The 23,549-nt window shown below is 47.8% G+C and overlaps 1 protein-coding gene across 1 annotated transcript in view; it reads right to left on the bottom strand.

Annotated features, from left to right (window-relative positions):
- POLN (DNA polymerase nu) overlaps positions 1-23,549 on the bottom strand; it is a 2,789,368-nt gene that overhangs the window by 2,062,134 nt on the left and 703,685 nt on the right. Inside the window, exon 7 of the mRNA XM_085643153.1 lies at positions 3,613-3,819. Within this exon, the coding sequence (XP_085499279.1) occupies positions 3,613-3,819 (207 nt within the window). The remainder of the gene's footprint in view (positions 1-3,612; positions 3,820-23,549) is intronic.

The raw sequence follows: 23,549 nt of genomic DNA, 5'->3' as shown, positions 1-23,549 counted from the left end.
GTTAGAAATAGCCCTACTTTTTCAACAAATCTGCATGTTTTTCTTACAGTGGTGTGACCAAAGTGTGCTTAAACTTTTAGGGTGCAGCACCAGACAATAATGGACAGTCCAAAACCTCCAAAAGCAGAAGCACAGACAGCAAAGTCAGCTAATACCTATTATATAGAGGGAGGACATAGATCAACATGAGTGTCAGGAGCCTAGCAAGGGCACAGGAGCAAAAACATTTCATAAATTGGAACCAAGTTTCTAGTGAAAGCTCAACGATCATGGAAAAATTGGGAATAAAGAGAACAATAAATAAGATACAACACTTCCAGAAAGAGATTGCAGTAGTTTATTAACGTGTCTGAGATGAGAAACTACACCAAACCGTACTGCTAACCAGATGACTGGTCTGTGCGTCTTGAGCAGCATGAACTATTCTTGTGACATTGCCAATGAAGTCACAGTCACCCAACCAGCTATCAAAGCTGCCAATGCATTGGAATATAAGCAATATAAGCCTTAAACGTATGGGTTCTTAAGGTCACCTTAAACATAAAAAAGCAGGAGGCTTTAATCAATTTTTGTTACTGCAGGTCATATTGGCTGGATAATATCGAAGCATCTAAAAGTATGAAACTTCATTATTTTTATTTTTCAAAATGTATTGTGATTTTCATAAGCACCATGTTATGTCGCATTTTACTGTGTGGTTCCCCCATGGGGCCTTGCATGTTTTCTCATCCACTCCTTTCTTACTGTGCTTTGTTTGTCAACACAAAAATTAAGAGAAAGTACAACCCAATCAACCCTCCTTCCTTTAATAATGGCAGTCAAGGGGTTCTTCCCTACCATCTGTTCGGGACCCCTTTCCCTTTCTATGTTGATCTCACTCTTGGCTGGGACCCAGTGCCATTGGTAGGGCTAATCTTGGAGTACAGTGCTTCATCAGTATGGAGCTAAGGTAGGTCATCGGGGGTGGGGGTGGCCCAGATTTTTTCAAATTTCCCACTGTCCTTCAGCAGGTTGTATATCAGCTTTTTCCAGAGCCATTGTTTGCCACAGACTATGAATCCATAAATCCGGTGGCGGTGCTACTTTTTTTCCCCCCAGAATAATGTTATCAGTATCTTTGCTGCTCTTAAGTGTCCCTGCAAGGTTCTACTCCTGTGACCTCCCCCACATGTGATCACTTGTGAGAAAGCTGGAACCCATCCCCTCACCATCCTGGTCAATGGTTCTTGTCGTGCAGCATGAGAGGTAAACAAAAAACTTCTTTCCACAACATCCAAATTCCAGAGCTTCCAAACTGCTATGCAAGAACTCAGGTTGCCAACTAAACTCAGGTTTGTTTGTTTACTGCAAACTCTCAGATTAACGTACACCAATCTAAGCATCATGTTATAGAAGTACAAAGTAAATAGGATGAAGCCAAATCTCTGAAACCAATTCACCCTATATAACAAAATAAAAAAGGCTAGTTGGATCACGGCCACATCAGAAGACAAAAATTCACATTGGGCTGCATCCAAATTATATTCAGAAACCCCTACAAGTCACTAACTATCCTTACACTACCCTGATGTAGAAATCCCAGTCTAAGACAAGTTTCAGTAAAGATGGAATAGGGTGCCTTCCAAAGAAGTAATTCGAACTGGGGTCATGTAGCTTAAAGCCACAAAAGCCAGGGAGGAGGTCTGTACCTCAAGGCGTCCTAGAGCAAATGTGTCAGCTGTCCCTAACTACGTTACAACATAAGCAATTGCTGAATTAAGGCACCTCCCACAGTACTATAAGTATTTTTCAATTATTCCTGCATCCTCCAAATTCCTTTCACCGCCTCCATGTTCAAACGTTGAGAGATTTTGAACGTCCTTGGTGGTATATAGCTTCTCCCATGATAACTTGTCCCTCATCCATTATGTCATTTCTTCTTCTCAGGCCTCTCTATCTACTAGGAACAATAACTTTTTCTCTCAACTAATGAAGCCTTGCTCACCTGCAGTGGAAATACCAGATACATGCAACATTCTATAATGCAAGCAAAATACGAAATTCAAACGTTAGCTAGGAAATAAATTGGAAATGCATTTCAGGCCTACAGTTAAGCTAATTTAACAATGCACAGGTTACATTATGTGTGCTCTTCTACAAGCAAATAAGCCATACTTTCGGTATGTACCCGAAAAGTTATAAATGGCAAATCCTAAAATATTAGTATCATGAGTATAATATCAAACCAAATTAGCAAACACTTTTATTTATTATCCCTCAACTAAGTATTAATGCACAATCTTGCCACTTACATTTCTAAAGTACATATGTGATTTACGTTAGTCATGAGGATATTTTAACATCTCGTACTCCTCTTTCTGCTTTTTCATGTATTAATCACACAGAATATATGCCAGTGCAGACTTCACATGATTATAACACACTCCTACTGATAATTCAAAAGGGGGCCTCAACTACTCTCCTACACTTGTCATATTTAGCAATACCACTGAAGGTTCTCTTGGTATACTATCTCCCAAAATAAAGTCTATGTGGCTCAGTATTTCATTCCCAAACAGCTATATTGTGGGATATTCTCACCAGATAAGAATGAAAGTGCCTTTTTTCCACCCCACTTCTCCAACAGCATACCGAAGTGACAGGATATATGGTCTAATGGGCATCAAGTGCAATTCATATTCCGCCTCTTGGTGCTGAAGGCTTTTACATTTTTTATGGATGGTAGGCCAATATGAGGCCCAATCCTTTACTCTTTATGACTGCTCTAAGTCTGTTTCCCATGCCTTGTGGTAGGGCCATTTTGGTCCAGACATGTTTACGGTCAGTATCTGGTACAGAGCCCCAATCTAGCCCTTTGTTGCATGATTTCAAATTGAATTAGGGGTCTGACTGCAGCTTTCTTAACCCCCGGCTGCATGACCCAGTGCTTTAATTGAGCATATTTTAGTCTATCTGTCTCAGTTAACTTAAATTCCCTTTTGCAATCATTAAAAGATTAAATTGTTCCTTTGTGAAACATATCATGTATCTTAAGGGAGCCTTTTTTTCATACCCCAGGTGTAATTCATGGTTCGCATGAATCGGTGAGTACAGAGCGACTGTTGTGGATAGGCACTGTGGAGTGGATGTGGGATTCCAGAGCTCCAGAGCTTTCTTAGTCATATCTGAGATGTATAGCGATTTGGGTCTCCAGGGTCAGAGTATCAATGGTAAATTCCGGACATCCCTACCTGCTACTACTCTGTCCATAAAGAGCCTTTGTTTTCTGATTCTTAAAATTACCGTTCTACCAATGATCTGAGATGAGCAGATTGCTAGTATGTAATCACATTTGGGAGTGCTAAACCTCCATGCACTAAGAACCTTCAATTATGTTTTGCAGAGTCTTGCCCTTTCTTTTCCTCAATGTATTTGATGATGTGTTGCTGTAGTGATTTTAGTTCCACATATGGTGATTGCTTCATTCTTAAGGCTGAAGGAATAACCCCAGTTCCACTCTGGAGAAGGACAAATATTTTTTGGCATACCTAATGGTTCTCCCGACCTTAGTGTTTGTGGGTAAATATGTATCACATGGATATGGCAGAAAACGTACCTAAAATCTCCACTAACCTTTCCCGGGCATAGTTGTGATGAATTATCTTCAAATACCAGAGATACCACTAGAACTGCTGCATGCCTGGTTTCCCTAAATAATTCACTTCTTTCTTTATCTCCTAAAGACCTGCTATCACAAATTTGTCTTTGAAAAAATCCAGGTCCAGCATTTCTATGAACGTCACCACTGCTACTATTCTTCTTAAATGATGATATGTTCGCCTAGAAATTAATAAAAAATAATTCATGATGTAAAGGCTGATGAAATTGACATGGATAAGGTGAAAAACAGGCTTTGTGCTAACATTTTCAAATGCACAGTAATAATTCTAAATGTAAACTAGATCAAATGTTTTACTTAGCACTAGGTCACCACTAGATTTTTTTCAAAATGCGCTTTGAGGGAAAAGTCAATGACAAAATAAAACTGTGTATGAAATCTCTTAGGTACACCCAAATGTGAAAGCTGATGCTCAGGAATCCACCCTAGCCTCTCCACCAAAACCAATGGACAACCTCTATAAATAAAGTGAAGTTTCACAACTTGAACTTAGACTCCAAGATCAATTTCATACGTAGGATACAATTGAGATTAAACTCTAGCCCAGTGTTGTGTGGAGGAGTAGCTCTCAATCAGTTTTGGGATCAATTCACAAACTTGTTAATACACCTAACTTTAAAACAGATGTGTACAAAAATAATTTGAGAGGCTAAATTTCCAATCCTGAGGCACAGAAAATGAATTAAAACAATTTGCTCAGAAATGGCATTTGGGCAAACAATAAATTCAGCAAGTATGGTCGAATTTACACATTTTCAAGCATTTCATATAGGTCCTACCTGCAAATGTAGGTGAGAGAACACAGTTTTCAGTTTTGGAGTTTTCACTAAATCCTTGAAGATATTTTCCCACACCTGAGAATACTAAATAGGTTCATTCCCTGAAGAGGGGGCAACCTTAGAGTAAATACAAACCTGCTCTCTCTGTCCGTGAGGGTTTTGCTGTGGATGCAAGCTGCAGAGCTACTCTTTATGAGATAGTCTGCGGAAATTTAACTTCAGGTGATATGCGGCTCAAAACCTGAAAAAAGAGCTCAGTCATTTTGTCAAAATATTCAGTATTTCTTGACCCACAGGTGCCAGAAACAATTTGTTCAAGGGATAGATGGCTGCAACTAGGCTTATGAATTACAAAAAGTATTATCTCCAAAATACAACAAGTAGTGCTCTACAAAGAGACTCTTTCACACACAACTTTCAATGAAAATCTAGGTTATGGTGGCCTTTTTAGGACTTGGCCAAATATTTCGAATTGAGGTGGAAATGCTACAAAGCAAACACAATTATATATCTTAAAGCATGTTATTACAGTTTACTTCATTATTTACATTATACAAGGAGCAATAGCATATGTGTAGCTGTAGTTAAGTCAGACTTTTCACTTTTTGTTTTGCTAATACATTTGATTTGGTTTGAAGAATATGTACAAATGTGTCAAATAAAAAGGTTCACCCACTTGGGTTCTTCATGGTTTTGTGCAGATCTGTCCAGTAGGGGGCAAAGAAGAAGGCTGGGGAGGCAATAGGGACGTTTGCCATTTTTTTTTTTTTAAATATATTTTTTATTATTTAACAAACAAAAAAAACATACATCAGCAGTTGCTTGATCATACAGGAGGAACAGACCAATGGGCATCAGCTGCTCAGAGGGCAATACTCCACTCACCATCGTGCATTATGGAAGGTCTAGGGCGAAGGGGGATTCTCACATGCAGGGGTTAAGGGGGGGCTGACAAATATCTCCACAGTGGGAGTTCCACAGGCCCCACACACGAGACCATCTTTGGGGATATCCTCGTGATACATATACAGTCTTCTCTCTGAACATTGCCCTATCCATGTCTTTTTCCCAATCCCGTGCCTTGGGTGGATCCAATGCTCCCCACCGTTGGGCAGTATTCCTCTTGGCAAACATTAGCCCCAGAGTCGGCTCCCAAATGTTCAGGAGACACCTACGGGCCTCCATTCGAAGCTGCGTCGACAGAACAGGATTAATAATGTCATGAATGGCACGCCAGTAGGTTTGGATCTGTGTACATTCCGAAAGTATATGGAAAAAGGTCCCCAGCTGACCACAACCACGCCTGCAGGCACCCTCTTCCGCCCTTCCCACTCGCACCAATTGGGGCCCTGTTACATAGATACGGTGCAGGAGTTTTAATTGGACGAGACGGAGGCGAGCTGAAATTGCTACCACCCTGGGAGAGGAGACTACCTCCTGCCATTCCTCATCATCCATTTCTATGCCATCCCTGGTCCACTTTTCTCGAAGCGCCAGGAGGGGATCCAAGACGTTATTTACCAGCTTTTTATATATCAGAGAGATAGTGCTGTCAGGGAGATGGCCATCTAGTATCCTATCTTACAGTGGGGAGGATTCCGGCAGCATGGTGCCGGGCAATAAATGTGTGCGAAGCGCGTGTTGAACCTGTATGTATCGGAAGCGCTCGGATTCGGCCAGGCTATATTGCTGCTGTAGCGCTTCAAAAGACTTAATATCAGATTTATCCCACAGATCCCCTATGCATGCAATACCAATGAGATCCCACTTGTCAAATCCCTTACTCTGCCATAAATCACCCAGTTGCTTGGAATCCCATAGCGGTGTTGCTAGCATCAACTTCCGCTTCCAGCCTTAGCGATTGGTGGCCGCATGCCACACGTGTACTGAATGGTTCGTGGGGCCTGTAAGAGGATAGCTCCGGAGCCTAGAATAAAGGGCTCTACTAAAGGTCCCCCCCGGGAGGAGCCACCTATCCATGTTATATCCCGGGACCCATGGCTGAACATATGTGCAGTGGTTGATGGCGGACAGGTGGGACGCCCAAAAATACAATCGTATGTCTGGGAGGCTGATGCCACCATCATACCAATTTAGGGAGAGTTTACCGAGAGCAATGCGCGGTTTACCATTCCACAACGGGTCCCGTTGGAGGCTCTCAACCTCTCGGAAATATGACGAGGGTATCAGATCCACGGAATTCTGAAGGGCATACAGGAATCGGGGAAGAGACATCATCTTAAAGAGGGCTGCTTTACCTAGCATCGAGAGGGGGAGTGCCTTCCACCTGGAGATGTCTTTGCACAGCTGAAACAGGGGGGGCTGAAGGTTTCGAGAGTAATGAAGAGAGGAATCTAAACTGAGAAAAATGCCTAAGTAGGTAAACCCCTCGGTGCAGATTTGCAGTGGGCACCCAGGCGGTAGACGCAGGGGCTCACCCGCCACCACGTATAGGAGGAACTTGCTCCAATTTATGGAATAGCCTGAATACCGTCCAAAGGTCGTGAAAATATCCAAGACCACTATCAGTGATTTCCTCGGGGAGGACATGTACAAGAGGATGTCGTCCGCATAGAGAGAAATCCGGTCCTCCCAGCTCGAAGGCAGTCAATTTCTTGTTATTAACCACCACTTGGGCCATAGGTTGTGAATACAGTAACTGCACCCACTGTATACATTTAGGGCTGAATCCAAATTTCTCTAACACCGCCCAAAGATAGGGTCATTCGATAGTGATGATTGTGGCCGTACGTTGGTCTAAGCGCAATATTCCCGCTTGCCTCGCGCCCTCAAACATGGCTCTCAGATAGGGGGCTAGCTTGTCCGGCTTGAGCTTGTACAGCTCAATCGGTAGTCCGTTAGGGCCGGTGGCTTTACCAGGTTTGAGCGAACGTATCGCTGCCCCAATTTCGTCGTCGGACAATTCCCTTTCCATGAAATCATGGTCGACTGCTGACAGCCTTGGCAAAGTGATATCTGTGATCACCTGGCGGGAGTCCTCAATAGGGTAGGGGGCAGCCGAAGTATAGACAGTCTGATAGTGGGCCGCAAAGCAGTCTGCGATGGCCTGCGGGTCAGACAGGGAGGCACCCTCCCGTCCTCGAAGTTCAGGCACCAGTCGGCTTGCCCACTCTTTCTTGTCCAACCAGGCCAAAAGTTTCCCTGCCTTATCACCCAACTCATACAAACGCCCCTGAACCTCTCTCCCCATGGCCTTCGCCTGGTCAGTCGCAATCACCCTGTATTCCTGCTGCTTAAGTTTGAGAATGTGGAGCTTGTCTGGCGTAACCGCTACGTTCAATTCTGCTTCCAGTGTGTCCACCTCTACCTCCAGCGCTAACAACTCCTTGCGTTGTTCCTTCTTCTTCCCAGATATTAAGGAAAGGGCCTGACCCCGTATCACTGCCTTAAATGCCTCCCAGAGCATCTGCGGGGATTCCACCGAGCCTTCATTCTCGTTGAAATAGCCATCCATGACCCCACACAGTTCCCGGCGGACATGTGGATCGCAAAGATACCATGGATTGATGGGGGCGACTCGCCCCTGTTGCTGGTGGCCTAGCACCACATGGAGCCAGACCGGTGAATGATCTGAAATGCCCCTAGCCAGATGTCTTGCCTCTTGAACATGGGCAATTTGGGAGGCAGATACCAGGAAATAGTCGATTCTAGATAGACTCCCATGCGCCCCAGAGTGGAAGGTATAATGCAAAGCATCGGGGTGAAAGACCCTTCATACATCCACCAACCCCAGGGATTCCAGGAAGTCAGGCAGCCAGCAGTGTGAGCGGGGTAAGGCCCGGGGGGGATGCCGGTCCAGGTCCCCCGAAACCACTGAGTTCAGGTTCCCTCCCAACACCAAGAGACCCTCTGGGATCTCCAACAGCAGTGTACCCAAGTCCCCGAACGTTGTTGCCTGGAGGCCCGGGGGTACATAGACGGACAGAAAGGTAATCGGGTGGCCCTCCCACACGCCCGAAACCCCAACATACCGACCTCTAGTATGCGACCATGTATTCTGCACTACAAGGGGAAAGGCCCTTTTCATCATTATACCAACCCCCCGGGAACCCGTGGTAAAGCCTGCATGCGCCAATAAGACATATCCCCCTCTGTGCAGCGCCCTGCACGTGTTGCCGACCAAATGGGTTTCCTGTAACAGGAGAATATCAGGGGCGTAACGCTTAATTCCTTGAAGAACAACACTATGCTTGATTTTATCCCCCAGCCCATTGACATTCCAACTCAACAGTTTAACCCCTCGATCCTCCTTTGGTGCCATGTCGAAATGTATCAGAACTTCCCTCAGTCACCCCCACTTCCCGGAGCATTGTATCAATTGCAGTTGCTGACGTAATCAAAACTTCGAACCAAACATAAAACAGTCCCACCCAACTACCCCCAACCCTGCTGCCCTGCCCACTGGGCTTAAAACTGCCCATGAAAAACTTGCAGAGTGCCTGTCGCCCTAGAAACTATTCAAAAGAGAAAGAAAAACTCTCGGAGGGGGGGGGGAGGAGGTGGTCCGCCCCCACCCAGCCCAGCAAATCTACAGTGTACCCACTTTACTCAGGTCATACTGGCCCATGTAAGTCCACTTACCAAAAGGCGGAGGCCCCTGAAACCTCCTAGCCACCCACCACGCACTTCCAAAGGTACGAGCCCGACTCTCGGGCAAGTCTGTTCTCAGGCCGATGGGCTATTGTCAATGTCACCCCCACCTCGATCAGCTGGACTCCTCGCACTTCTACTCTCAATCCAGTCAGCAGCTGCCTCGGGATGTTAAAAAAAACACACTTTCCCCTCCGCCTCAACCCGGAGGCGGGCAGGGAACAACATGGAGTACTTCATTCCCCGATCTCTGAGGACACGCTTGATCGACATGAAGGATCGTCTTTGTCGCTGCACCCGCTGGGGAAAGTCCGGAAAGAAGGATATGTCTGAGTTCTCAAACCGCAGGGGGGCTCCTGCTCTGGAATTCTGAAGAATGACGTCTCTATCCCGAAAGTTCAGGACCCGCGCCAACATGGGCCGCATGGGAGCGCCCGGCTTGGGACGGCCGCCCGGGATCCTGTGGGCACGCTCGACAACAAAAAACCTACTGAGGCCCTTGGGTTGCAAGCGGTTGAGAATCAGGTCCTCAACAAAAAGGTCCGGCGTTTGTCCCTCGGAATTTTCCGGAACCCCAAGAATGCGTATGTTATTGTGACGCAGGCGACCCTCATAACTGTCCAACTTGAGGGCTGCAAAGGTACGGAAGTCCTGCAGTTCCTTCACCGCCCCCTGGAGCTGTGTGACATCCTCCACTAAGCTAGCTGTCGTCATTTCCACTTGCTCGACCTTTTCATTTAGTTTGCCCATATCCGCCCTAATGAGGTTGACATCTATAGCCACAGTGTCCAGAGAAGTCTTGACCCCAGTGATGGCGGCATAACATCTTTGAGAGAGATTTCTTGCTCCTCCTCACCCGGACCTCCGGAGCCTGACTCCCTGGGCTCACGGGTCTGTTGTGCGTCTTTAGGGACAGTATAGCGATCTAGTTTGTTTGATTGCGTGCTCTTGGATCCACGCGGCCCCGTGGTCTTGACGCGATCCATCACTGCCCGCTCCAGCACACACCAACCAGCCAATTCCAGAGGGGTGCCGAGAATTCGCCAGGAATGGCGCAAATCTGTTCAACACGGGCACACAGGGGCGGCCTGGACGATGCAAGCCGAGGATGGATGACACCGCTTGGAATGCGCCCCCACCAATAGCCACCGCACGGCCCGTGCACCCACCTAGCCAGTTACTCTGCGTTCCGCTTTTTCACCTGCATGCCCCAGCCGATCTCGGACACCGAAGTCCCCTGCTCCGTTATGTATCTTCCTGTGGGGGTCACGTGAGCACGCTCCCGTCTATGTACAGGGTCCTGGACCGCCGCCAGCTCGGGCCGGAAGAAAGCAGATTCAGCAGGCCTCTCCACTGGATCCGGGCAGTTTTGCGCACCTTCAGAGGGAAAAAGGGGGGAAGTGCCCCCAACACAAGCTCCACACCGCCCCCCGGCCCCAGTCCAGCCGAGCTCACTCTGCTCCGTACCCCCAATGCATGCAGCACCACCAATCCTGCTGGAAATACACAATGAGCACTCCCGGCCCAGTTTGGCTATAGCAGTATCGTGGCTCCCACAGCCCGGGACCCACAGTCCAGAACAGGGGGGGAAGTGGATAGACCGAAGAGGGTATGCCCTAGATCAGAGCTTGTTAGTCCAGTGCTCCGCAGCCCATTGATCCCAGAGTTAAGAGCACAGCCGTGCGGCCTGTCTGTGCTTTGCCCCCACAATGAAGGTGCTCCACCACTCACAACTCACCGGGGGGTGCAGGCAGCAGGGGGCGCGAGTCTTAAAAGTTCAAACGGCCCCCAGTTCTTCCAGGGGCAGACAGGCCAACATCCGCGGTAGGGACGGCGGGAGGCTGCTCAAGTCAGGGACGCGCTGCCGCCATCTTGCACATGCCGGCAGGTGCGCCCTGTATCGCCTCTACAGCTTGTTTCTCCCTCCAGCGGAGCTCCGGCGGGGCTCCTAGTTCTCCTCCGCTGCCGCCGCCTCTGTGGACCCACACCACAGTCCCAGCATCGACCGCCACCGCGAGCGTACCCGCGCCCGCCTCCAACCGCTGGGCCACCACCGATCTCAGAGGACAGTGCAGAGCTCCACAGTCGGCCGGGCCCCACACTGTGAGTCGCGGCCTCAGGCCTTGCTGCGGTCCGTACGTCCGGAAGTGATTTCTCCGCCACCGGGCACCTCTCGAGTACCGGAACAGGCGGGATGGGCTCCGCTCACGTTCTGATGCCTGTAATCGTTGCTGGGCAAGGCGTATCTTTACTCAGGATAGTCGTGGGCTGGGTGAGAGGACGGAGCTTCCTTACAGCACGGCCATCTTCAGCCCACGCTTGGCCACGCCCCCGACGTTTGCCATTTTAACTCCAATAGGATGCTTTACTTCTCATTATAGAAAAACTGGCTGAATGGACTGACACCGAACTTGGTATGAAAGTAGAACTCTACTCAAGGAACGGTTTTTATTATGTATAAATCTGTTCAGCAGTTTCTGAGAAATTAGTGTTAGAAAAGTGTATGGGAAGGGCCCAAAATTAATGAGACCTGTCCATCAAATTAGAGATATATGGAGCATTAGTCCACAGATGGTCGTGGATGGTGAACCCGGGTTCCGGGGATCAGCCTGAAGGCCAAGTTTTTTTTTCAAATTCTCTAATTGTATTAGCTGAGGGAAGTTTTTTCTAACGTTGTTCATTTCGGGTACAAAGACTCGAACCTCTCTGATTTGCTGACAGCAACTTGAAGAAAAATGCTTTGGACAACATTACATCATAAGTGAACTCAGACCCAGTGTACTGAAAAATAAAAATAAAGGTGCCATAAAGGGAGTGGAAGAGCATTCCATAACCCTCAGGTTTAGAGGAGGTCAAAAGGCCCCCATTCTTTGTGAAATAAAAGAAAATGCTTATTTTTATACAGTCTTTAGAGGGTTTTGGCATAGGCCTGGCCAGAGTTCGTACAGAGCAATGGCTGGACTGTCCACGGTGGACGCAGCACAGGGCCTTGGTGGCCCTCAGTGGTACAGCACATGGCTTAGCCAAAGAAAGAGGAATAATTTCAAAGACGTTAAAGTTAGCAGATGCATTTGCCAAAAGACTGCGAGGCGCAGGTGGTGTCGGATGGATTCCGCTATCTCGGGATATTTGTTACCGTCAACCCTGAATTGTTCACGGCACAAAACTTAAATCCCCCATTGACTTGACTGAAAGTCCATGTACAGCACTGGAGAGAGCTCCCGCTTTCCTTGTTGGGTTGAGCTACCCTTTTCAAGATGATGGCATTGCCGCGATTCTTGTACGTCCTCCAGAATATGCCCTTCTCAATACCGTACAGTTATTTTAAATCAATTCAGGGAGAGATAAGAAAGTTGTTATGGGATGGGGGGGCGGGCTCTTCAAGAATAGCGCTTACTAAACTCACCAAGGCGTGGTACGATGGCAGGATAGCCCTCCCGGATATTCAAAGCCATCACCGGGCAGCGCACTTAATGGTGGTCAACCAATGGGCAAATACGCCCATGACAGAACCGGCATACCGGATGGACCGATTAAACCTGGGTTCAACGCGTATCTCAGGGTGCTGTACACCCCGCCCAAAAAGCTCCACCTCAGAGCGCCCACGGGGCTCACGGTTCAGATTTGGCATGAGACGCTGGGAGAGTTGGGGTGGAAAAATAGGATTACACAAGCAACACCACTGTGGGACTCGCAGCTCCTAGAGAGACTTAAGGAGTGGCAGGGCTTTGATAAGTGGGATCTGGTGGGTGTGTCGACAGTCCAAGATGTGGGGAGGGGAGGGAAGGTAAGACCATTTGCTGAACTACAGAAATACTATGACTTGGCTCCCTCTGAGACATTTCGGTATCTGTGACTCTGCCGTGCCATGCAAGCAACTCTCCCTAGGGGGGACCCGCTTCCAGAGCTGTCCCCACTTAGAAAAAGATTACTGGAGGAACATCTAACTAAAAAGGCAATTTCGCTGACATATAAAAAACTAATTAACCACGATCCAGACAGTTTAACCCATTTAAAAGTGAAATGGGAAACAGACATCCTGGACTGGCAGAACGGGGAGTGGCAGAAGGCAATAGCATCTGCCCGTGAAGTGGCGGCCTGGTTTCGCCTGGTTCTACTTAAAATACTTCACAGGGCCTATATTGCATGCATCACACTACTAAAGATGGGGAAATTAACGGAAGCTTCCTGTCAGAGGGGCTGTAATTTGGTGGGCACATTCTTTCACATAATATGGGCTTGCCCCAAAATTCAGGAATATTGTGCTAAAATAATTCAATGTCTGAGTGGAGTGTATGGAAACGAGCTATGTTGCAAAACAAAATAGTGTCTCCTGAATGCGTGGGAGGCGACAGATTTGAGTAGCAGAGACCAAATTGGGGTGACATTGGTCCTAATGATCACCAAAAGAAACATAGCACGGGCGTGGGGCTGGAGGTGACTCCATCTGTGGGAGAATGGAAGAGGGATATGGACAGGTGAATGGTAGCAGAAAAGGCGGTATATACGAACAGAGGATGCCCTAGTAAGTGGGGAAAAATCTGGAGCAAGTGTGATCATTATAGAGGCAACCCATGCACGCCGCCGGAGCCCGGGGGAGGGTGGTAGAACTGTTGGAATACTTTTGACCAAGATGAGTTGAGTGGAAGGAAGGGGAATACTGTAAGGTGCTAGGTGGGGATTGTTCGAAAATGTGTACAAGTATTCTGGTGCGATAACAGAATGTCATTTATGTAAGATTGTGACTGCGTGTTATGGTTAAAATAAAAAGATTTTTTTTTAAATTGCAGATAAAAAAGAACGGAAAATCACTAAAATAAGCTACATTTAAAGCTAAATTATAAATGGGATTTGTTGTAACTGCTTAACTTATCTTTAAACAATAACTTTAAAATTTGCTTAAAACACAATTTATGTTAATTGATAGTCATCAAAGAAAACCAAAAAAACACTTAAATTCGTCAGTTATGAATAGCTTCACAATACTGAATTCGCACAACAGCCATGCAAACCATTGCTTGCACACCAAATGCAATATTTATGACCTCAAAATATTTATACGCGGCAACATCTAAAAGCGCAGTATCTTTAAATAGCAAGGCATACTCATACCAATAAATACTACATTCATAGTCATATTTTTCCTAATGCTAATGCAATTAAATGTGATAGGTAATGTCATCTGTAGGATTATTTATGGCAATAGTAACTTCATCTGTCACATCAAGGGTGAGATCATGAGTATTGCATTTTGTGTCCTAGCTATTCATGTTCATTGTTCATAAAAGTGTAAAGCAATCCCAAAGGCTTTGTTTCCTGACTTCTGCTTAGCTTTTTCACGTGTTTTTTAGTGTCTGACAGGGCACCAAGTACTATCTAACTAATAATGAATAATGACTATTCGGGTCATGCCTGAATCATTTCAGTTGTAGATTAAGGACTTGTCGTACCCACAGTTCAACACTATTAGGAATAATACTCCATCTAAATATACGTACATTTACAACATCGGAATATGTGCCTGTGTTAGATAATGTTGTACAAAAACGTGTACTGTCTAGTTTTAGGACAACAATTAAACATACTGAATTTCCATGTTTTGACCCAAGCATCCATCGTACTTCATTCAGATGTGTGTAGTACTTAGTGCAGACATGTTGAGATTTCACATGTTGCTTTAATAATCCTCTGACAAGGTCCAAATAATTCAAATGGATGCCATGCTATTCAACCCTACTCCCAGTGTTGCTCCATCATATTCTGTGACTTTATCATTATGTGGTGTACGAAACTTCTTTGTACATGCCCATGCTACCTTGAAAACATGCACCATGTCAAACTGAACATTCAAGTTGTGTTTGCTTACATGCTTTTTGTCAACATATGGTTTATTCATGACTCTTCAGCTACATTGTGGGGGAGGCGAAGGAAAGATCTTTTAGCACTGACAGTAAGAACCATTGTATTATTTGATGTTGGCATAGAGCCAGGGTATTATAATTGCCCACTGGTAATGAGGAGTTGCCCATCATTGACACACATATGCTAGATGGATTTCGCACTCCTTAAAAATCGACAACTTTAGAGAAACAGGAAGAAAGGTTGAGCTTGGTATTATGCAAGTGTGTAAAATGTGTCGCACATTTTCATTCAAACAATTAACCAATTAATGGGTTTCTAATAAAACAAGCCTTTGGTTTGCGTTGCCTGAATGGTGTCTTTCATTGATGTATTATGATTTCATATGACATGTTATTTATGCCTTCTAGTTTCAGTGACTCATTGTCCTATATGTTTTCTACATATTGTTCTAAAAAGGTAGTCACTGCTTTTTGTCGGCTTATGCTGCCATGCTCCGTCAAATTTGAGATGCATCCTATTTACACTACTTCGAAGTCATTCCATTGCTAAAATTTTCCAAATTCTGCCTTCCCACTGGGTCAACAACGGTGGCTCTCTTCTTTTCTAAAGGAATCTGAAAGCCAATTTCACCATATCCAGCCACATACCAGCCCAGACAAAAAAGCCAAAAAACCAGCAGCAGCAAACAGGCTTCAAATTGAAGTGATATTCCAATATCTCCAAAACGGAATCAGCCTGGGACAATCCTGCCAAAAGTGCAGCACAATACCTATAGTAACGCAGGCCATTCAGCAATCATGGTAAGCACTTGGGTACCTATGAAGATGTTTGGGGATATCAGTTGAATACCATTGGGGGCGTGGCTAGCCAGCCAAGACGGCGAACGCACTCTAGCGAGGCTCCGTCTCAAGGCCCGATAATCCGTTAATTCTCCTGTGCACAGCAGTGCCATTGTGATGCCAGAAACAGCCAGTTAGGCTCGAGGTGCTGGCGTACACAGGTACAGCAAGTCTGGAGGTGCCAGGAGCCGCACAAATCGAGTTACGGACAACTGTGCAGAAGGGACGCCACAGAATCGAGCTGGGAGCAGGGCGGCAACGCGAGTCACAAATATTCAGAGTTGCGGCCGAGCAAAGCGTCCGACTGGGAACTGAAAGCAGCCCTGGCAAATTTTTGCAGACCAGCCCGCGTCCGGCACGTAGCGAGCGAGTGTAGCAAGCAAGTCCGACCACTACTAGGGGAGTTTGGGGGGGCTCTCCCCCCAAGAAAATTTTGGAAAAAGACAGACCAAAATGGTGAATTTTACAGCACATTTTTCATTACATATTCAATTGTATCAACTTTAAAAGCACAGTAAACAGTAGATGATGACCTTAAAAAACACCAGATTAACCACCCAGTCATATGTACCATAGACATTCTTTCGGAGAGCACCAAAAGTAGACACGAGCCATTTGCTGCACTGTGTAAAACTTTCTGTTTGCACTACCTAAATTGCTTTGCGTGGGTCAGATCTGCTGTGGCTCGAGCAAGCGTAAGCACAGCAAACAGTATGTGCGTGCTTTTAGGTGCCACCAAAGCGTGCCAGCTTGCCCCAGACGGTCATCACGAGCCAGGTGTGAGTTCACGTTACCACTTTGCTCATAGCATTCATTCTACCTATTGGGGATTCTGATTAGTCAGATATCTGCCGATAAAAATCTTACTATAGATCAACATCCAGACTCCACTTGCTCATGACATGCACATATTAATAGTCCACGATTTGCACTCCACCGCACGATGTGCACACACCTACAGTAGATAACACGTACACACTTACAGTGCCCAAGCTGCACATACCTATATAGGACGAAATGTACATATCTACAGTGCACGACGGGAACACCTCATGACATGCACATACCAACAGTGCACAACATACACACACCTATAGTGCACAACATGCACACTCATAGTGCACAACATGCAGATACCAACCATACATGACATGCAATCATCTACCATACATAACATGCACATACCTACAGTGCACGACATTCACATACCTACAATGCACGACATGCACACACATATAGTGCACAACATGCACACACCTATCATATATAACATGCACAAACCTACAATGCGCAACATACACACACCTATACTGCATGACAGGCACACACCTATATTGCACAACATGCATACACATGCCACACATGAGATGTACACACATACAGTGCACAACATGCATACACCTATACTACACAACAGGCAGACACCTATATACATGCATTTACCACTTGGGTGTGACGTCCAGATATCTATATTGCAAGACCTCTAAAGCATTGGACACTGTATGCAAGTGGGTGGTTAGCAGCATGCATGGGGACCCTGGGATGTGATTATCAAAGTAAAACATAATCTGCTACAACAACAAATAAAAATTATTAAAACGAAACAGGTGGGTTGCTAGTCCCACTGCCACTAAACGCATTTTTGTAAATCAGGGGAGTGAACATATTTGCCCTTTCACGCGTCAGTCAGCCCACAAGCCTGGCAGCACACAACCCTCAACACAATAGCAGCATTCATAAACGAGGACTGTAAGAGTGTCAAATCCCAGTGGTGGGCTCTATGTACTACCGCAAAGCAGCACAGCTACTACCGATCAGGGTTTTAAACAAGCGTTATTTCTGGCCAATTTAGGAGGTAAATGGTTTTGTTTCTTGCTCATTTATGTGCCAACTGCGCACACTTACTGCTCACTGAATAAGGAAGCTGGAGAGTTTTAGTTTTTTGCCTATTCGGGTAAAGGAAAGGGGTTTATTCCAAATGGACAGCATCGCAATCGTGGTCTCCCTGACCCCGCCTGCTCAGCCAGCCTTCACTTTATTGCCTACATAAGTACCACGTCGCATGCACCAAATCGGTGACAATCATCATGATTAAAATTTTTGATTTAGACGGTGCGCAACTCAAGCCACCTAATGTGACCTCGCTCCCCCCTGCTTACAACAAATCAAATCCACTGCGCACAGGGATTAGAACCAGGCCGGGGCGGGCCTATACCTTTTGCTTTATTCCCGGCCCGGTCGCGACGCCCGGCCCGCCCAGCCAGTGCCCACTGCCCATGGCTTGTGAGATGTGGGAAACATGGAGCCCCTACACGTTCTGCATGGGGAACCGTTATTTTGTATTTCACCTCTGGCACTAGCGGATGCCTGCCCACTGCCCAGGCCTTACAAACAGGAGCAGGATGGCAGGCACGAAGCGTAGGCGGCAGGTCTGCGCACCTGAAACAGTGGCAGCCTACAACCTGAATCTGCAGGGTCAGCACCCAAACAGTGGCCCAGTTCTAAGGCCGCCGGAAATACTCCGCTCTGAATCCAGCAGCATAAAAAGAAAACTTTGTAGCAATTCCTCTTGCAGGATTTGCTGACACAACTCCGAAAATAAATGCACGGTGCAAAGCTTATATTCCTTATACAATGGTAAAAGCAGGCGCGGTGCGTCCATTGGGGCGTAGGGGTGTTGCCGCCCGCCCGCCCGTGCCCGCAGCTCCCTCGGCGTCTCTGAACTTAAGTAAACTGATTCAGTTTCAATCATGTCAGTCAGCATGACGTCGGACCGCCCTCCTTCAGAGTCTGAAGGGGGTGGGTGGTCCGGCGTCATGTTGACTGACATGCATTGTCAGACCAGCCAGGGACAGGCAGCAGCACAAGTGCACATGAGTGAGGAAGGTGAGCGAATTTTTTGCCCGTGCCCAGTCATGTGCACTTGTGTTTGCACTGGCTTGCGCATGCCCATTAGGAGCCCCTCGGTCTCCTACTGGGCAGGTGGCAGGCGAAGAGTAACCGTGCCCTGAGCCAATCCTGACGCTGCAGCAGCGCCAGATTGGCTGAGGGGTTGCCACTCCAGTGCTGTTCCTGTTTGAAGAGGCACCAACGCAGACCAGGAGCAGAGGCGGTCAGGTAAGTTTTCTAAATGTTATCCTATTATTGAAGACGTACAAATCAGGGGGAAAAAACTTTAAATTGATTTCCGTTTCATTCTGGTAATCTATTGGAAGGCATATTTTAGAGCTTGCGCGCATTGGAAGGCTTCAGACGATTTTACAGGGAACAAGGAAAGGGGTCATGAGTGCTAGATACATACATGGGCACAACAGAGATCTTTTGTAAGTAGAATTCTCTTCACAAAACTGTACTTGTCTGGCACGCAGGGATTTTAGGGAGAGCAGAGGAGGTGGGGTTAGGATACGTGAAAGGAGAGACTGAGGTGGAGTGATTCTGTAATACAACCCTTCCCCAGCACCTTTCAATATCAGGAAACCGCCAGTAGTTTAAAGTGTGCCACCTGCTAGTGCGTAATGACCTGTGCAGTTTTGTTTATTTGTGTAATGATTATTCAGCGTGTAATGTTTGTTTTAGAAATTCGCCTATCACCAAGCCACAGTAGTCCTCATTTGGAGAAAGGCTAATGAGCGGGAACTTGATTGATGATGGAATGAGGAAAAGCCTCTAAGTGCTGTGGTGCGCAGCTGGGGTGATGATATGTGTGTCGCTGTTGAGCTGCTAAACCCCCCCGAACCCCCTTAGGATGTTCAGGCTCGCTCGCTGCACTCGCTCGCCACAGTGCACTCTGACGGAAAGTTTACACCTCACCACTTTCAAATCTCACCAGCAACCACTGGTTACATAGGTAGGAAAGGATGAGAAACAAATTTACAACAGGTTACTATGTTGATGTGCTTTCTACAACACCCATCTGCTCACAACAAATCAAATCCAGACCACTGCGCACAGGGATTAGAACCGGGCAGGCCTATACCTTTTGCTTTATTCCTGGCCCGGTCGCGACACCCGGCCCACCCAGCCAATGCCCACTGCCCATGGCCTGCCCATGATGATTGCCGAGTGGTCACACTCACAAACTCACCTGCTGTGGGCAGCTGACAGGGGGGCTACCCGGGCTAGGATTGAAATAATTAAATGATGTGGCTGCAACGGTGCCCCTGCTCTCTGTCTTAGTCCAGTCGTCTCTGGGATGCAGTCACGTGCACTTGCGCGTGCCCCAATGCGCATGCGGCATGACCCACCAGCCCCACCCTAAGGGAAGTGTAGTGCGCAGACACAGCGCGGAGACATCTCCCTGCTGCGCACCCGGCACTCCGTCTGATTATTAAATTCACCTCAGGCTGGCTGCACGCACTGGGTCACGGATGGTGCTGTGCACCACTGCAGTTGTGCTTTTTCCCCACGGAGGAGTAGTAGTCTGTCTGACCTCCATCAGACTGAGACAGACACAGTCAGAAAGACTCTCACGTCACGGACCGAAAACAAAACCGGCCCCCCTGTGAAAAAACCAGCCCCCACCCCATCCAGCCTACCGGGGGATTGCCCGGTGCCCAGAATAACCAGTCCGGCCCTGCATGGCAGAGGTACGGCGGATCGCCAGTGCGGGTGTAATTTAATGGCACCAGGATAGGACTCTGTCAAGACCCCAGACGCGGGGTGGAACTACGCTGTCGGCCCAGCCACGCTTTGGAACGGGCTCTTTAGACAGAGTAAGACCCTCCCAGGGCAGTGGAGAATGAGTCCGACTGTGGCGCTGATCCATCGGGAAGTTGCCGAAAAGACTAAACGATTGGGGCTGAAGAGGTACGACGAGAGGTACCGATCTTCCCCCTCATCCCTATCTTCTCTTATCCCTACTCCTTACCCCCCTCCTCGTGGGGCCTGGATGTGTGTTGCGACCCCCTTTGCCAGAACTGGGCCGAGAGTTGTATAGAGTGAACCTCCTGCCTGGAGCCAGACGAGAACAGGGATGGTCGCGCAGTTGCTGTTGAATTCACGCCACCCTGCCCTGCTGAGACCCCAAGCAGTGGAGACGAGGGGCGTGCTGACACTGCGCAGGCAGAGACCCTGGGGGCTGCCAGGGGCTGCCACTGGCAGAGCCCATGCAGCAATCACACATTGAGACCGGTTGAATTGGTGAAACAAGCGCAGATCCGGATGATGGCATGAGACTGGGCCGCACAGGAGGACGCCAGCGAAGAACTGAGGTGAGGGGGATAACTACCAGCAGCAATATGCAGCAGAATCTGCATACTGGCCGGTCGCCCGCTACTTAATGAAGCAGGCAAGCGGCCCTCTGCCTGACCTAGTTGCTCAGTGGGCATACGCAGGACTAGAGGGAAAGCTTGTGGCCTAGCTACAGCCCAATGTTGCGCCGAAATCTGGAGTGGCGGGAGGGCCACTCATGCGTGGCGACGTGGAGCTTGCAGAGACACTAAGCGGGCCTGCAGTCTTAGGTAAAGCGGAAGCACGACACGCCCAAGACGGCGCATCGAGGTCTAAAAGCCCTGGCTTGCAATATAGAGACATCGGCGGAAAGTAGTCCCTATGCCTGATCTGTACGATACATAACTGCAGTGCTGAGACAGAGAGTAGGCTTCAGGTTGACAGCAACCCAGGGTGTGCGTGTAGGTGCCTGGAAGAACAAATCACAGGCGTGGTAAAGCTTGTGCGCAAACACTGCTAATAGCACGCGGTACTATGTCGGAGCGCAAACATGAAGGAGTATTGGCCCTAGGTGTAGTTCAGACGCAGCAAGGAGCTACATCACACAGGACAGACACGGTGGGCACCCAGAAAGCAGTGGCCTCAGCATTTAAGCCACAGTTACAAGCCTGGCAAATGACTGTCCGCTGAACTGAGCGTGTGGAGCCATCCAGAAGTGCTGACAAGCACCAGAGCACGCAGTATACTATACCATCTCCTAACGCATTGGCATTTTCACTATACCAAGATGGGCAGGCAGCACAGGTGCAGGAACTGCAGCCTGACGGCAGACAACGGGCCGAGCTCAGTAGGATCACGAATCTGAGATGCCAGACGCCTCTAGAGCTTTGAGATTGGAATCAAAGTTATACCCTGTACTCCATGCAGTGACGCAGATTAGCAAGATGCTGACACAGACCCGTACATCTCTTGAAGGTCGAATAGACAAGGTCAGTGCAGACTTCATGCTACTCAATGCTGACCACCGACAACTGACAGGGAGAGTAGACAAACTAGCTGCAGAAGTGAAAGAGAGGCCAAGGAAATGTTTGCAGAGGTTTGAAATTTCGCGTACAGACTACACTTCCTGGAACGCAGGATGGATGATGCAGAAAGCCGCTCCCGCAGGAATAATGTGTGGTTAGTGGGGCTGCCGGAGGGTGCAGAGGGCGGAGATGCGGTGGCGTACACTGAGGCCTGGTTACAATCTCTGATGCCGGCGGACACGGTCTCCACTTTCTTCACTGTAGAAAGAGCACACAGGGTACCATTGAAACGTCCACCGTCGGGAGCGGGACAGGAACCTTTCCTGTTTCGTCTCATGAATTTCAAAGCCAGAGACGCAGTACTCCGTGAGGCCAGGGAAATGGAGGTGATCAAGGTGGACAATTCACAAGTTCTCTTGTTCCCAGACCACGCCTAGGGTGTAAAAAGACAGCAGAGTGCCTTCCTCGTAGTCAAAAGGCGAATGCGAGACCTGAACTAATCCTGGCCCGGCCGCGATTAGTCACAGACGGAGCTACGCACTTCTTCAATAGAGCAGAGGATGCATGGGACTGGCTTGAAACCAGAGGGCATCACACCTCCCTGAACGAGAGACACAACAGCGCTGAGTCACAAGTGAGAGCTCATAGGAATCGCTGCAGCAGACGTAGGATGCGCACAGCAGAATCTACAATGCAATCGGCGGCGGCCCCCAACCGAGAACAGGTACTACAAGAAAGAAGAGACGCACTACAAGGAGTAGCAGACTTAAGGAAATGACAAGAAAGCAGAGATGTGGATGCCTCCTCTAAACAGTCGCTGAGTGAAGACAGCTCGCAGGCTGTATGGCCAGTCCACGAAGACTTGCAATCGCTCCCTGATGTGCACCCCAGACTGCGGATGATTTTATGTAACAGTTAAATGTAACTTGTGGACACGCAGGTATAAGAATGTAAAAGTCTCCACATATGAGGCGCATATGTTCCACGCACACGTAGCCTATTAGTGCGCATCTGAGACTGGACCACGTAGGAAATCTGGCACTGATATGCGCACACTCCAGGCTACAAGAAGCGAGCGAATGGCACAAGAAATAGCATAGTGCACACAAGTCAGCGAGCAAGACGGCCCTAGGCTCATATAGCCTGCTCACTACAAGCTGTGCACCCGCCCCACCTCCTAATAGGATCGAAGCGGCGAACTTAGCCATGAGTTGCCATATGACACTGTTACCTGTTTGGGCAGACACATGTTGTCTCTCTTCTCTTTCTCAGTTGCACCTTTAAAGGTTGTTATCCACACCCCTAGTTAAGGTTAGCACTCTTACACAACTACCGATCTCACAGTTACATCCTGCAAGCACAGGGTACTCAACATTTCGTTACCTGGCACCTTACGCAGCATACAGGCTGCGCGCCGCGCTGCCTTCTGACCATATTGCATGCCGCCCACAAACTTAGTTACCTGGAATGTCAGGGGAATCCACACACCAGCCCACAGGTATGAAATATATGCATATCTCAAACGCCACGCGGCTCACGTAGCATTTATGCAAGAAACAAACCTCTCACAACCAGAAATCCGCCGACTACAACAGAGGTGAACAGA

The sequence above is a fragment of the Triturus cristatus genome, chromosome 2_2 (genome assembly GCF_964204655.1).
Source record: "Triturus cristatus chromosome 2_2, aTriCri1.1, whole genome shotgun sequence".
Classification (NCBI taxonomy): domain Eukaryota; kingdom Metazoa; phylum Chordata; class Amphibia; order Caudata; family Salamandridae; genus Triturus; species Triturus cristatus.
Note: the sequence above shows the minus strand (reverse complement) of the source record. Positions and strands in the feature narration are given on the sequence as shown.